General features: G+C 55.6%; 1 protein-coding gene across 1 annotated transcript in view; it reads left to right on the top strand.

Moving 5' to 3' along the window:
- The first annotated feature begins 2,822 nt into the window (after positions 1-2,822).
- The window catches only part of FAM135B (family with sequence similarity 135 member B), a 50,079-nt gene continuing 36,475 nt past the window's right edge, over positions 2,823-16,426 (top strand). The window contains exons 1-2 of the mRNA XM_036338394.1: positions 2,823-2,921; positions 11,616-11,695. Of these exons, the coding sequence (XP_036194287.1) occupies positions 2,845-2,921; positions 11,616-11,695 (157 nt within the window). The 5' untranslated portion in view covers positions 2,823-2,844. The remainder of the gene's footprint in view (positions 2,922-11,615; positions 11,696-16,426) is intronic.

Here is a 16,426-nt window from a genome sequence, read left to right on the forward strand (position 1 = left end):
AGGTCTGCAGATTTGCAAAGGCCTGCGGGTGTGCAAAGGCTGGGGGTCTTCAAAGGGCTGGCGGCTCTGGTTTCTGCAACAAGGTTGTTCATCTGTCCGTGATCACAGGCAGCTCCCGATGGGGAGGGTGGGCCGCACTTCCAGGTGAGCTCCCAGGTCCCGCGTGCAACTCCCAGCCAGGCTAGGGTGCGCCTTCTTTACTCAGAGCAAAACAGTCACGGTGAACAGAGCATGATTATTATTTCCTACAATTCTAGCTGGCCCCCACCATTCTGTTCCTGCCCCTGTCACTCCCTCTGAGCCGTGCATCCCCAGGTCCCCAGCACGGCCCTGGCTCCCCCTCTCCCCCTCCTCGCTGGCCGAGGACCCATGCGGTCCCTGCAGTTGCGGATCGGCCACGTCATTTACTAGCCGTGTGGCCATGAGCATCCGCTTCCTCCCACAGAAGCACGGACGTGTTTACAACCCTCGGTGAGGCTGGGTTTGAAGATGGAGTGAAATAAAACGATGAGGTACCAGTCTGATAGCTGTCCCAAACGGTTGTCCCCTCCCGCAGGCCTCCCTGTCCCCTTCACACAGGTCAGCCCTCCCCTCCCGAACCTGTCCTTTCTCCAGGACTCCGCTCAGTGGTCTCCGCCAGTTTATTCAACAGTCACGTGTGGGGCTCTGTCTGGGGGCCAGGCGTCGGCTGCCCCAGGGACACGGCAGCCCAGGTGCTTGGAACCTGCCCTCCTGGCGGTGACTGGGGGAAGGAGACAGAAATTAAGCCATAATCCCAGGGGGTGGCTTACAGTCCAGAAGTAATAAAGAGGGTGATGTGCTGGAAAGGAACTGAGGAAGGTGAGAGGCTTGCTGTGGAAATGACCTTGAGCCGAGACCAGGAGGGACAGTCAGGACCAGCTCTGGGGCATCTATGGAGAGAGCTGCGGAGGCACCCGCGAGACCCGGGCCCAGGCCCATGCAGGGCCGGGGGTGAGGAGCAGTGAGGAGCCCGCAGCCGCTTCCCCTGAAACAGCTCAGGGTGCATGCTTTCCTCTGGGCTCCCAGCTCCAGGCAGGCTGCTGCAGGTCCTGGTCCCACCTCCCTCTCTGCCCTACTTGGCTTCCCATTCTGGTGGGAGGGCACTGGGAGGTGGGTGGCCCACGCTGGGGGAGAAGCTGGCAGCGCCGACTCAGAGACCGTGTGGGTGGTCCCTGTGGGACAGCAGACGCAGGCTGAGTCACGTGGCACTTGGGGAGTTAATGACAGATGCATGCGAGCGAGATCGCCAGAAAGCGCCTTGGCCCGGGCACCAGCAGACAGCGCGTGGCTGATGCCAGCCTGACTCGCTGGGTGGCGACCTGGCGGCTTCCTCTCACCTCCAATCCTGTTAAGGCCTGTGCTCGGCTCCTCGAGGATAAAGAGAGCCTTCCTGCCCGCGGCCCCTGCGGGATCCCGGGGGAGGCGTGATGAATGGTGCCGCCTTCACCCGCCTTCCCTCCGCACACAGAGGACAGAGGAGCCGCTGGTGTGGAACTGAGGGCCGCGTGGTTATTTCAGTCTCAGCTCGAACGGGGCCAGGCCCAGAGCTGGGGCCGGCTTTGCATTTGCTGGGATAGAGGAGTAACAGTCACTCCTGCCCGCGGGCCTTGCTCTGCATTGTTTCTGCTCCATCCTTCCTCTGCTCATCCCACGGGTGTGATGCAGGCGCCGCGGCCTGCTTTTGTCCAACTCAGCGGCTGCCCTCCTTTCGGGACCCGGCCTCCTACCCTGCTTCCGGGACGCCATGTGGTCAGGGCTGTTGGGGGTGCACCCGTGGGGGGGCCTGTGCAGGGGGCTGCGGCAGCGCCCGTGAGGAAGGGCTTCCTGTGTAGCTGCCTTGCACCCATGAGCCTGGGGACGCCTCCGTGGGGAGGTGACAGGTGGGCCGTCCAGGTGGGTGTGTTAGCTCCGCGCCCTCTTCCTAAAGTGAGTGCTGATGGGTGTGAGGATCGACACACTGGTTTTCGTTTCATCTTCTGAAGGCCACACACTCTGAAGGCTGATGCTCTAACACAGTGGTTCTCAACCTCGGCTGCACATTAGAGTCACCTGGGAATCTTTTTAAAATCCTGATTTCTGGGCCTCATCCTCCGGAAATTCTGTTTCTTTGTTATGGGGTGAGGCCACAACATTAGTAACAAAGAAACAGAATTTCCGGAGGATGAGGCCCAGAAATCAGGATTTTAAAAAGATTCCCAGGTGATTCTAATGTGCAGCCGAGGTTGAGAACCACTGCTCTAAGAGAAAAACGACATTTTAAACTTTAAAAGAGAACATGCTCATCAGAGGATTGGATGCCAAGCAGTATCTCAGGAAGGGTTGGGATCGTGGTATTTCTCCAAAATAGTCCTTAATATTTTTAACAACTTTCCTCCGAGGCAACGGAAAATGTTCTAAAACATGTTAGGAAGCGTGAATAACGGATTGAACAGTTTAGAAATATTGCAAGGAAAAGCACCCATAATTCTTCAATGCTAATGGACGTGGAGTCCAGGCCTCCAGAATCCTAGGACGCCACAGTGAGGAAGGGAAGCCTGATGCGTTGGGTCCCGCTTTAGAATTAGGGTGTCTGGGCCCCAGTCCTGGCCCTCCCAGGGTGAGCTGTGTGGCAGCAAGCAGCTCACTCCATCTCGCCGTCTCCCTAGAAAAGGAGTGGGAGTGATGACGTCCAGCGGACTCCCGAGGCCCGTTCGTGGGCCACGCTCACCCACCCGCATGGGCGCTGCGGGGCTTCCTGTTCTGGAAGCTCGGCCTCAGTGTGGCGGGTGGGAGCTCACGCTGTACATTTCCCTCTTGCCTTTCAGGTAATGAACCAAGAAGATCATGTCTGAAGTACAAGGGACGGTAGAGTTCTCTGTGGAGCTTCATAAGTTCTATAACGTGGATCTGTTCCACAGAGGGTGAGTGTTCTCTGCCTGGAGTGTGTGCATGGGGGTGTTTCATTCTCCTGGCGGCGGTGGGGGGTGCAGGTAGGGAGGACAGGTTCCAAGACATTCTGGATTAATGAAGAAAGGATTTTCATCATTTTCCCTGCCAACTGGGACGCCCAAGCCTTTAGTGTCCTTAAAGATAAACCATATACTGAGAGACTGGACAATGATACTTTCTCCCACCCCCTCTCTCCATAGTCGATCTGTCCATGGAAGCTGCCAGTCCGTGTTAAAGGAAAGTGAACTCATGGGAAATGAAGCGTGTGCAGTTCTCATAAAAAGGTGTTTGTGGGCTCAATGCTGATAGGGTGTCTTTCCAAACCACGCGTCATAAAACCTGGGCCCAGCTCTCTCAAAAGTGGAGGATTTACACCATCCTTCTTAAAGACATAATGAAAAAATAGTTGCTCTCAGTGTTTGAGGGGGTACTCTGAATTTGGCATTTTCCATGCAAGATCTCAATACATCTTCATCGTAGACTTATACCTCTCAAGGTTATTGCACATAATAGCAAGGACGCAGCGTGGTTAGGGGACCCGTCTGTGTCCTCACAGGCCTGCATTCCTTCCCCATGACACGGGCCAGGAAGCGTTCGTTTACAGACACCGAACGTGTGAGGTGGGCACGTTAACAGCAGAACAGTAGCACCTGTTGGCTTGCTGCTGTGTAACAAATGACTAAACCTGGCAGCCAAGATACTAGCTTTGGGTTGAGCTCAGGATCCCGAGCATAGGAGAATTGAGCTGCTAGGGCGTAGCAGGACGTTCTGGTGACTTGTCCCAAACACCAGGAGACCGCAGTGCCATCGGCAAAGGAGGTCGAAAGGAGAGGACAGAAATAGAGCCTAGCAAGCCTGGGTGCTGTTCTTCCAGATCTATGCGGACTGGGGAGGCATCTCGTGTAGCCAGGCTCAGCCCTGGAATCTAGTATCGGATTAGGCTCAATTAAAGCCAGAATCACACACAACATATTCATAACTCATTTATGCCTGTTTATGGCACGGTGAGCCGTCATTGCTGGTATGTTCGCTGAATGGGAACTAAGATCTGTCCTTGAAAATGAATTCGCATTTCATGTTCTATCTTAACTCCTGCAAGGCTCTCCATGGAACCGATTTCCCCTCTGAGTGAAGTTTTTCAGCCGAGGTTCAGATCCGTCTTCTGTCTCTACAGTGTCGCTGAGAGGACTGTCCGCTCAGCGGTGTTGGATGGTTTGGGGATAAACTGGGCCCTGTCCACAGAGCACTGTGCAGAGGCCCTCCAGTCCGTGTGATCAGATCTGATGCGAAAGGCCAGATGCTCAGGAACGCCCCTGCCTTTCCCACCAGAGGGAAGAGGGTTGAGTTAGGTCAGGTGGTTTCCGGAAGAAGCTGCCATCGTGTGTATGCCCCGACGTTTGCCATCGCTGGCGGGACAGCCAGCTCCCTGTGAAATTCGCTAAGCAGCCCTGACCGGCCTTAATAGACTCTGAAATACGATTACCTTGGCTCGCCAGAGATCAATTAATTGATTTGTCTGCTGTCAGAATGATCTTTTTATTCTTCCACTTCTTTTAGTGAAGTCTGCTGGTCCTTTGTGCCCTCCCCACTTGGGAGAGGGAGTGGGGGTTAGACGTGGTTGAGGGCCACGCCGGGTGGTCAGCTTGCAGAGGGGGAGGATGGGGCGGTCAGTGAGCAGGTGGACTAAAGGCCAGCAGTGCCAGGGCCTTGACAGGGACCTGTTTGCAAAGACAGTGCCCCCCCTCCCCCATGGATAGCCAGTGGGTAGCACTTTCACACCAGAAGCCATTGGTCTAACACTCGATTTCAGTCACATGACTTCCCACTGGTGCAAACCAAGCCATTCTCTCTCTTTATTTTTGCTGAAATCAGTGTGACAGGACTGTTACCACCCGCCTTTCCATCCAGCACGAGGGGTAGAGATCAGCTTAGTGATTTCTAAGAGGCATTCTTTCTCTCTGATTCCATAATTCTTATTTTCATAAAAACGTGCTCTTCCCTCCCCCTGGCAGCGCTCCCATCCTGCCTCTGGCCAGCGAGCAGGGGTGGGCCACCCGGTGCCTCTGGAGATGGGCTCTCGGGAGGATGTTCTAGCAAATCCACATTCCTGTTCATAGTGACCCTGTCCCTGTGGAGTCTGGGACTCCGTGAGCCCACACTGCCTTAGGCCTTTGGTCCTCGATTGAGTCCCGGCTGTGGATGACTCAGCAGGTCTGCAAGGACAGGAGCCTGCAGGGGCTGACTATTCCTGCAGAGATTAAATGCTGAGCCCAGAACCACCCACAGGCCGGATTACCTCATGGCTGAGTCAATGCAGAGCGAATGCCCGGGTGGTGTGGGCCCCTCCAGCTCACAATCCCAGTGGCCCTCCCTCGGGCCTCCCGCGGACACTGATGGCCTGCATGGGGCAGCCCGTAGATCTGTCCCCAAGGGACAGAGATCTTGGTTCGGGTTCCACTTCTCTGTCACTGGCCAGGTGCCCGGGGCAAGTGACTCACCTCCTCAGGTCTCAGCTTCTTCGCTTGCTTTGCAGGGACCTTCTTAGAAGTCACATGGTTGCTCAGTAGCTGAGCGTCGACCTATGAACCAGGAGGTCACAGTTCGATTCTCGGTCAGGGCACATGCCCAGGTTACAGGCTCGATCCCCAGTGGGGGGCATGTGGGAGGCAGCCAATCAATGATTCTTATCATTGATGTTTCTATCTCTCTCTTCCTCTCTGAAATAAATTTTAAAAAATATTTTACAAAAGAAGTCCTGGGGTAAATTGGGGTCTGGGATTTGCACTGCTGCCCAGGTGCCCTGAGCCCGCGACAGCCTGTCTGTCCTCCAACCACCTCTAGGACTCTGGGCTAAACATCCTGGCTGCTGAGAGCCGGGCGGGCGGGATGGATGTTCCTTCCTGGATTTAGCAGGTGCTTTCACTCAGCACACTAACCCGGACCTCATGGACGCATGCTCCTGCCCCTGGCCTCCTGGGGAGTTCTGCTTTTATTTCCGAGCTTCATGAGATATGTGACATGTGACTTTGTGGGGGTGTAAGGTACACAGTGTGATGATCTGATGGGCATCTGTATTGTGAAAGGATGATGCTAAGGTTGCTTATCACACCCATTGCCTCACCTGGTCACCAAGGGTGTCAGTGTGGTGGGCGCATATACGGTCTGTTCTCTTTGCTGTGTGACAGCTTTCTCGCTGCAGTTCAATCCGACAGACTCGTCGTGTGTGGGGCCTGTGGAAAGCTCAGGTCCACCGCCGCTGTCCCCGTCCCCGTGGCGCAGCGGGCTGTCGAGCCGTGAGAGGTGGTGTGAGGTAGAGGCGGTGTGCCGGGTTGATAGCCAGGAAAGAAGGAGCCCAATGCTGTCTTCATGCCCGGTGCTGAGAAAACAGATTGAACCCTGAGGATTAGGCATAGGCATGGAGGCCAAGACGGGATTCCTGCCGGCCTCTCGCAGCCCCAGCTGAGATCAGTCTTTAATCTCAAGTGCTTAGAGGCAGCGAGATGGGGAGCGGGAGGGGGAGGAGATGGATGGAGCTCTGGTCCACGGGCTGCACTGTGCTTACTGAACACGAGGCATGTGCAGCTAGGAGCCTGGGCGTGGTTCTGGATGTTTAAGGCAGAGTAATCCTGCCTTTGATTAAAATGCATCCCATTCAGCATCTCAGGCTATAACCAACCAGATTGGCAATGCCCCTCTATCTACACTCACTTCCTGGTCCCCTGGTTCCATGGGGGTAAATACTGTCCCTGTGCCACTGGTGTCCTGGTTTATGTCATCAGCTCAGGCTCCTCAGGACTTTGGGACTTGCCAGGTAGGCATTCGGCTGCACGTGGCCATCTTGCTGTCCAAAAGGCCTCGCCTCTACTCAGTATATCCACTCTGACCATCTGTCTGCCGCCCCCCTCCCAAACCTCTCCGTCACAACCCATCTCGGTTCCTGGCAACTCCATCCGGTTGTCGAGGACAGCATCTTAGGGCGACTCTTGACCTCTGTCTGTCTCACACTTCATATCCGAGTCAGCCGGGAACCCTAGCAAAACCTCCGCCTATGACATGCCTCACCTGCTAACGCCTGGTGTGAGCACCACCGCGCCCGCCTGGATTTGCACAAGACCTTCCCCTCGATCCCCCGACGCTGCCCGAGCCCACCCTGGTCCCCACACACCACAGAAGCCAAACGGTGCTCCGAGTCCTCTCCAGTGTCTCCTGGTGGGACCAGAGTTGAGGCTTCATTTGCTGAGAGTGTTCAGGTGTGTCACGACTACCGGCTGTCCTAGGTTTGACACCTGGAGGGGATTCAGAGCCCCAGATTGCAGCAGAGAGGGGCAGACGTGCCCAGCCTCCCTCAGCACCAGGACTGGTCACTGCAGCCAAGAAGTTAGAGTTGGGCAGGTCCTACTCAAGCTCCCTGTGGACTAACACCCTCGTCCAATCATGTGGCCTCGGGAAGCGCTGTGGGAACCCCCTCCGTTCTTGGTGAGGTTGTCAGCGGTTTGGGGGAGGGGCCCAGATGGGGGTCTTGGAAAGGAAGTTGCCTGGCCGGATTCAAGGTCAGCTTGTAAGAACTGGTGACCTTTATTCTTACTTGATGTTGCCATTGGTGTTGTTAATAATGACAAAGTACCTGAAAGTAACAAGATAACTTACCCACCTATTGGTAGGAGGTGTTTTCTCATCACTTAATATCAATACATATTCAATAATTAAGTTGTACCCCAATGTATTGGTGCAGTGGATTGGACGATGAGCCCAAAGTAGCTGTCTTGGGTCCTGGCAGGGGCTGTGCGAACGATCTGGGCAGCCTTGGGGTCTTCCCCGCCCTTTCTGTGTCCACTACGCCCCTCAGCAACACCTGGGTGAGCCAACACGCTGATAAAAAGCACACGCAGCTTTTCTTGGTTTCTGTTAATCCTCACTTGAGGATATTCTTCCATTGCTTTTCAGAGAGAGTGGAAAGAAGAGAGGGAAGGGGGGGGGGGAGAGAAACATGGATGTGAGAAAGACATGACTGGTTGCCTCCTGCACCTGCCCCAACTGGGGACGGGCAGCAGGTAGGTGCCTTTGACTGGGAATCTAACCCACGACCCTTTGGTGCGATGTTCAACCACTAAGCCCCCGACCAGGGCACAAAAGTAGCTATAAAAGGACCTGGTACTTACACGATCTCATGCCCTGCACCGGGGCTTCCATGTGCCATACCCCATCTGTCCGTCATATACAATCAACGATTGATTATCCAGGTGAGAAAGTCTGTGCTCGGAGGCTAAATGATTGCTCCAGGACACGCGCCCCCGTACCTGGCGATCCAGTGTACTACCTGGGCCTGTGGGGGTGAACGCCGCAGCGTGGGTGCCACCGCGTCCTCACACCCTACCTTCGTCCCTCTGCGTGAAGACCCGGAGCCGGGTTGCTTCCCAGCCTGTCCTGCGCTGACTGCTGGGCCGGCGGGGCGGCGGGGGCGGTCTTGCCAATCAGAAATGTTCTCTCTGCCGAGACCCCGGTGGTGGGGCGACGCTGCGCAGCAGATTTTCTGGTCTGAGGTTCCCAACTGCCCGTGTCCCCTCCAGCTTTGCAGAAGCAGGACTAATTAAGCCAATCAAGCCACGCGCAGGTGAGGAAAGTCAAGGTTCCCTCAAATCAAAGGGGATGCGCTGCCACCTGTGGGCATCGCCGGTGCCAGGGGCTTGGGTGGAGTCCCGCTGGGTATCGGCTCTCGGAAGGAACCTTCCTTTCACCGGCAAACGGAGCTTCCCCGGGCGATGGAGCCTGGCAGTCGCACCTCTCCGAGAGCAGCGTGGCCACCTGGCCACCCACGGGGATCAGAAAGCCCAGCTGGGCTGCCTCATTGGGCAGGAACCACCAGATAATGCGAACAATGGCAGCCAAGTGAGACATGACAAAATATTTTGTTGTTTGCTAGCAAGGCCAATAATTTAACAAAATGCCGTGCGGTCTTGTCATGGTGGCTGGATACTGTGAGAACAGACGGCTCAGTGGATGAGCGTAGAGTAAAAATATAGCGGCCACTTCCTGGGACTGCCTTTTCTGGTTCCTTTTGAACACAAGGCCCCCCTTACTTGTCAGGACGTCCCCAGCTCCCCTACCAGGCCTGAGAGTTTCACCCAGGATCAGCTGCTCTTCCACCGGCAAGCTGGTCACATGCCAGCTGCAGAGTCCACACCCCTGACCACTGTGCAGTACTGCCTCAGGAGACTCAAAGAAAGAGAATTTTCCCCACCAGGGGGCGCCCCCATATCAGAGAGCAGTGGTCGCCAACCCCTGGCCTGCGGCCCACTGGTGGTCTGTGAGGTCCGGAAGGTTGGCGGCCGCTGTCATAGACTGTAGAGAGCCTTAGTGCTGGGTCTGCCATTCTGTCTCGTCAGGTACGGTGTGCTGCAGGCATCTTGGCATCTCGTCCACCCAGACCCTCGTCCTGTCCCAGCTTCCCCGTCTGGGAGGCCAGAGGAAAGATCGGGATCGTGGGTGGGGGACGATGTCTGGGTCCCACATGTCCTAGGAAATAATAACGATGTTTTATCTCTAATGAGATATGGGGGTTGAGCATCACGCCAGTGGCACTGCCCCGTCTGCCTGTCCGCCTGTCCGCCTGTCCTGACAGTTCTGTGAGCTGACACAGGAATTGTCACCTGTGGAGAAGGGGCTCAGTCAAGGAACCCTGTTAGGTTTGCCGACTTGGCTCCCGGACTTCAGAGTCTTGGTTTTGACCTTTTCACAAACACAGTGGTGAGTATCTGAGGTCCTGGCCAGTGTCCCTGGGTCAGACCGGCTGTTTCATAACAGACTGGACGGGCAAATGATTACCACTAAATGTCACAGAGCCCTGTTCCCATCAGAATACATTCCTGCTTCTGTTGCATGTGGGTCCCCAGGCGCTCACAGAGGGGCCATGTGGGGGTTGGAAGGCATAACCTGGGGTTTGTAGAGGGAGCCGCTGTTCCTGGGGCATGTTCATTCATTCATTCATTCATAAATTCATTCATTCATTCCTCTGGCACGGGGTGAGTGCCAGCCATGCGCCAGCTCCGTGTTAGTTGCTGGAAAGAGGTGAACAGGTCACGGCTGTCTCCTCCAGCAGCTGTCATGATGGAGATTTCCAGAATCAACTGAGAGCACGTGTTAGATTTTTTTTCTTTTCTCTCCGCGTGGTGGTAAGAGCTATAAGGGACACAAAGGAAGGAAAGGGTAGCATTTGTATTCTCTCTGGTTTTGAACGTATTTCTTCCAACATATTTCTGTAGACACATCTGAAGTTCCAAATGATGAGTCACTCCCTGAAGGAAGGCTCCTTGGTCTCCAGTGTTTTAAGGAGGAAGAATTGAGACGGTGCTTTGGAATTGGTTGGAAAAGGGTTTGATATCTGTCACCAAATGGGACTCCAGAAGGTGTGGCAACAAGACTCCTCTCTGGAGTGAGTGCCCGGTGCCCTTGGCCGCCTCCCTGCTGTGGATAAGTGGTTCCATAGCAACCATGGCCTGCCCGCCCGGCATGGCTCAGTGGTTGAGCATCGACCTATGAGCCAGGAGGTCACGGTTCAGTTCCCGGGCAGGGCACATGCCTGGGTTGTGGGCTCAACCCCCGGTGTGAGGTGTGCAGGAGGCAGCCGATCCATGCTTCTCTCTCAACATTGATATTTCTCTCTCTCCCTCTCCCTTCCTCTCAAAATCAATGAGAAACAAAATTGGAAAACAACAATGGCCGATGTTTTGCTCGGTTGGCACTTCAGATGCTGGCTGTCACAGGGGGTTGCGGAGGATCAAACGAGACCGCATCCGCGAGTCCTGATACAGGCATGGGCGCACTGGCACTTTGTAAATCTCGAGCGTGGCTGTAACTGCGCCGAGGCCTGTCGGATAGGAGGGGGTGCAGGCCTCTGGCCACGGGCGCCCCCTTTCTGTCCCGAGAAGACGCTGTTGGGAGGTCACGGCTGGTGGCAATGTGGGGTCGGGGCAGTGGTGGGATCCCCGTCTCTTCCTGTTACGATGCAGCTGTGGACATGCATCGGTCTTTTACTAAAGAAATACTGCACGTGTCATTCTGCATTTGTAGAAACGAGGGTTTGACGGGTATTGGCCCCGGAATTCCACCAGCCTGTCTCTCATTCTGTGGGCCCAGTGCTTCAGGGTTCGCGCCATGGCCACGGTGGCCACTGCTCATTGTCTTGCGAGGGCTGTTACTGCTCCTGTGTGGTCACTGATTTAGGGGCCAATGTGTAAAATGCTGAAGTGGGCCCGGCCCCTGTGACTGAGTGGTTGAGTGGTCGACCTATGAACCAGGAGGTCACGGTTCGATTCCCGGTCAGGGCACATGCCCGGTTGCGAGCTCACTCCCCAGTAGGGGGTGTGGAGGAGGCGGCCGATCCATGATTCTCAATCAAGACCCTTCAGTCCGCAGGCTGACGCTCTGTCCACTGAGCCAAACTGGCTAGGTCCAGACAACAAGTTTTTAATTCTCAGGTGAACTCAGCTTCCTGTCTTCAGTTGTCCCGCCCCATCCCTTTCCCACTGTTCATGCTATGAAGCGAGCCTCCCTGGGGCCGGATGACAACGCATGTCTGGAAACATCCCCGGTCCCCTAGGCCCTTAGGATTGAGTCTAGGTGTTTCTAGAAGCCAGCAATAAGTAGTGTGATCTTCTGCTCTTTCTTAGGTATTACCAGATCCGCGTGGCCTTGAAGGTGTCCTCAAGGATCCCCCACAGACTGAGCGCCTCCGTCGTTGGGCAGACAGGTGAGCAGGGGGTGGAGGGGGGCTCGTCCCCACCGGCAGGCCTTCGTGGGTCACTGCGGGCACAGTGTGCCCTCAGGGGTCTGCAGCTCCCCATTGCTGTTGCCTGTGCTGTGCCCCCTCCCATTCTGTTTCTGCCAGAAGGAGGTCGGTGATCTTGACTGAGAGGAGGGGTGTGAGCCCTGCTTCCTGCTGAGATCTCGGCGGGGGAGGGAGCCTCTGAGATGTGTCCACTGACACGTCTGATGCCAGCATGGGCCCCCTGTACCCCTTCATGGGCCCCTCTGTGTGTCCAGCCATGGGAGGGCTCTTGGGCAGTCACCCTGGCCTGCGATCATCCAGACTGATGTTCTGCTACCTGCATGCATTTCCGAGTTAAAAGAAAGAAAAATACAGACAACTAGACAGGTGTGATGGATTGACAAAGAGCCAGGAAGAATCCAAACACGCGGGGTCCGCTGACGTATGTGACGCTCATTCATGCAGCGGTCTTGTTGGGACATAGGAAGCGTGGGCTGTGGTGTCTGGAGAGGCAGAGTCTAGCGTGGCTGTGGTGGCTCAGTGGTTGAGCATCGACCCATGAGCCAGGAGGTCGCCCTTTTGGTTCCCTATTGGGGCACATGCCCGGGTTGTGGGCTCCATCCCCAGTAGGGGGCGTGCAGAAGGCAGCTGATCGATGTTTCTCTCTCATCAGTGTTTCTGTCTATCCCTGTCCCTTTCTTGCTCAAAAAATCAATAAAAACATATTTTAAAAAGAGAGAAGCAGAATTCAGTGGTGTGAGGGCCCCAGGCTCCAGGCTTTCCTGGTTCTTGCTGTTCCTTCCGTGTCGAATGCCTAGCCCTTCCTTCCTCACCTTTCGCCCCTCGAGTCCCCTGGAGCAGCAGAAGGGATGTATGCAGGTTCTGCAGGGCAGTCCCAGCCCTGTCCAGTGGCTACTTCTGACTAATTATGAGCTCCTCCTCACTGCCTGCTTGCACCCAGCACCGCCCTCCCAGGCCACCCACCTCAGTGCCACTGTGGGTCACGGGCACCTGGGCCCACTGGGGAGGATCGTCCTGGGCTCCGGGGAGCACTTTGCCCAAGACAGGAGCTTGTCCCTGTCCCTGCCTGCACCCCCAACTCCTGCTGTGACCCAGTGGTGGTTCTACAGGAATATGGGAGCCCAGGGGGCCCAAGTGCCCGGCCTGGCTGAGAGCAGGGGTGCCTCTGCTCTAGGCCTGCATCCCAGGGGCTCTGAGAGCCGTGGGCTGCACCCGCTCCCTCTGCGAGCCCTGCCTGGAGCCTGCTTTTCTCATTGGTCTGCAGGGTCTGCTGCGGCCCCTGCCAAGCTTCAATGTTAATAACCTGTATGAACAGTTGTTGTCACCTCCAGACCAGCAGCTGACACCCCCACCCCCCAAGTTAAGGCACCATATTTCCGTTTCCTTCAGTTTTTCTTTTTCTTTTATATATATTTACTGATTGATTGATTTCAGAGAGGAAAGGAGAGGGAGAGAGAAATAGAAACATCAGAGATGAGAGAGAATCATTGATCAGCTGCCTACTGCATGCCCCACACAGGGGATGGAGCCCACAACCCAGGCATGCGCCCTGACCGGGAATCGAACCTGGGACCCTTTAGTCAGTCTACAGGCTGATGCTCTGTTGACTGAGCCACACCAGCTAGGGCCAGTTTTTATTTTTGTAGCATTTATGACATCACAAGGAATGACTACTTGAGGTTTTCTTTTTTCCCCTCTTACTTTTGTATAAATTCTATGAGGAAAGAAACTCTATAGCTCAAACTCGTGGTATCCCGCCTTCGCCCTCAGGGCTGATGTGCTGAGGCAGGGGCAGATGGAGGCATGAGTGACAGGAACTTCACTTCCTGACCTCATTAAAGGACCCTCTGCCTTCCCCCAAAATCCCACCCGAAGGCTGCTCGTGAGCACACGTCCAGGATTGATCACTTCAGTCTAGAGGAGAAGGTCAGGTCGATATTGTTCAAGTTTCACGCACAATAGAAGTCGCGAGTCCTGAAAATGAATGTTCTTGTTTTTCTTCCCTGGAGTAAATGTGCCTTTCCGCCGCCTGCGATAGGTGCTATTGGCTGGCCCATATTTCCCCGATCGGCAGCCATGGCGCTAATGAATGGCCATTGATCGGGCAGGGGAGTGAGCGCACCTGGCCCAGGGCTGGGAGGAGGCGTCTGGTTTTATTTTCCATCTCAGAGAGTTTATAAATGAGGAGAGAGACAGAGGGGGGTGTTTGGGGGCCACTGCTGCAGCTTGGTGGCTAATTTTGGTTCATCAAGTGTGCACAACTAGCCTTCTCTACAGTGTTTATGATTTTTTTGAAATGGTCAAGTAACAAGGAAATTATTATTATTTTTAAAATATATTTTTATTGATCTCAGAGAGGAAGGGAGAGAGAGATAGAAACATCAATGATGAGAGAGTATCATTGATGGGCTGCCTCCTACACACCCTACACGGGATCAAGCCCGCAACCTGGGCATATGCCCCGACTGGGAATCGAACCGTGACCTCCTGGTTCATAGTTCAATGCTCAACCACTAAGCTATGCCAGCCAGGCAAAAGGAAATTATTTTTTTAAGTATTTTAATAATCTATTTTTTAATCCTCACCAGAGGATATATTTTCCATTGATTTTTAGAAAGAATGGGAGGGAGTGAGGGGACAGAGAGAGAGAAACCACTGCCCTGACCTTTCCTTGCCCCTCCCCCCCCCAACACTGGCCAGTTAGCCTGGCCCTGCCCCCAGGGCCTCACACTCCCTATAGTCCCAGTCCCGTCCTGGAATCAAGGACTGAGGCTGGCCCAGCAGGTGGCCTACAGGATGCTGCTCTCTGATTGGTTCCTGGGGTAACCAATTTGGATGGTCCTGCCCCCTTTCTTGACCCAGGTAATGGACCAGGTCAGGGAGTTGATAGGGGAAGGTGAGGCATAGAGGAGAGGGTGCAGGGAGAACACCCTGTGAATGGGGAGCGCCACTCAGTCATAGCTGTGGGGCGGGGGGGGCAGCTGAGTTGGGGCTGAGGCTGCTGACTTCTCTGGGCTGGTCAGGTGTGGCTCAGCCCCAGGCAGTGGGACTGGCCTCGGAGGGACCTTCTGTCCCTGCAGAGACGGGCGCAGAGTGATCACGGGCTCGCCCGCTCAGCAGTGACTCTCAGGGCTCCGTACTAGTTCTGTAGCAGTCCCCGCTGGCCCCGCCTTCCATGGTCTCCATGGGCTGGAGAGCGGCTCTGTGCTCCTTGGACCCACAGGGGACACAGCTGGGAGAGGGTGCTGCCGCGCTTACAAACATCAGGTGCGTGCTGGCGGCTGCAGGCAGCAGATGGCCCAGCAGATGGTGCAGGAACGCAGTCACATAGCAGGGTCTCCTGATGGCCTGAGAACAGCGTGGGTTTCAGGAGAGAAGATGGAGCCTGGGTTCTGCTCTTTGCAGAAAGCCCACCCTGTGTTCAGGTGGGTTCAGTGCAGGCTGTCAGCACAGGACCGGGGAGGGAGTGGGGCTGGTCCCCGCAGGGACGCAGGGGAAACAGAGGCAGCCGCAGCGGGCTGGCTGCCCGAGCCCAGACCCAGCTCCCTCCCACTGTGCTCATCCAACGCCTCTGCCAAATCCTTGGGCCTGGGTGCGTTCTGTAAACATTGCCCGGCCTGGCACTGTGGGGGCCGGGTCTGTGGTAAGCCCTCACCTGGACTGGGGCTTCTCCACGGTCACGTAGGGCCAGCTCAACCACCGTCACAGTCACATACCTTGTATTACAGTGTATTGTTCTGGTTGTTCTATTTCATTCTCCACTTGCTGTGCCTGGCTGATGAGGGCACATTTGCATAGGTGTGTACACACAGGAGAAGCGGTATATACAGGCGTGGACAGCAGGGGCTTGGCAGGTGCAGGGTGATGTGCTTTTCAGTCAGTAAAGCCGTTGTCATCATCACAGCCTGCGTGTCTTTTTCCACGCGGACAACTGCGGACCCACTTGTGCCCACCCCTGTGTAGGACCAGGTGCTATCTGAGGTTACAGCATCATGGGATGGGTCATACTCCCCACAGATGGGGAGGATGTACTCTCCATGGCGAATTCCTTGCTGGGCCACGTGTATGCACGGCCTCGAGGGCCCACACCTTGGACCCCAGGTCATAACCCCTTAGCAACACTCACATATCCATCGTCGTCTTCAGATCTCAGCCTGTGCCTGGTGAGCTGGCCCAGGTCACAGTGTGGCCCAGCTGACCTCTGACTCATGACCCCGTGGGCCTGTGTGAGCCCCCAGAGTCATCCCCGGGGCCCCAGCTTTTGTGGAGGCACCCTTATTCCTGGGAATAGGTGTCCTTGCTGGATAGGCCCACTCCTTACGGGGAGGAGTCTGTCCAGTCCCACAGGGACCCCCACCTTCCACACTCCAGACAAAGTCACCAGGCTCCTGGGCCCTTCTCCCCCGGGAGCCCCCTCCCTCCTGTGCAGGGTCCCTGCTGGTGGTGACAGGGTCTCCCAGGAGCGTGGCAGCCTCCATGGCCTCATAGAAGGTCAGTCTCGGTACCCGCAGTGAGTGCCCGGCCCGACTTCAGAAAACACAGGCGCTAGGAAAAGTCACGCCGCTCATTTCCTGGAAAAACCCAGTGAGCGTCTCCTGCAAGTGGCTTTCTCTTCTGCCCGTTCCCCGGAAACCTAACCAGCTGGGCCCCCAGGTGGCCCCGTGGTCCCCGATTCTAGAAATGCCCAGGAAG

Source organism: Myotis myotis, unplaced genomic scaffold, assembly GCF_014108235.1.
Source record: "Myotis myotis isolate mMyoMyo1 unplaced genomic scaffold, mMyoMyo1.p scaffold_m19_p_16, whole genome shotgun sequence".
NCBI classification, from domain to species: domain Eukaryota; kingdom Metazoa; phylum Chordata; class Mammalia; order Chiroptera; family Vespertilionidae; genus Myotis; species Myotis myotis.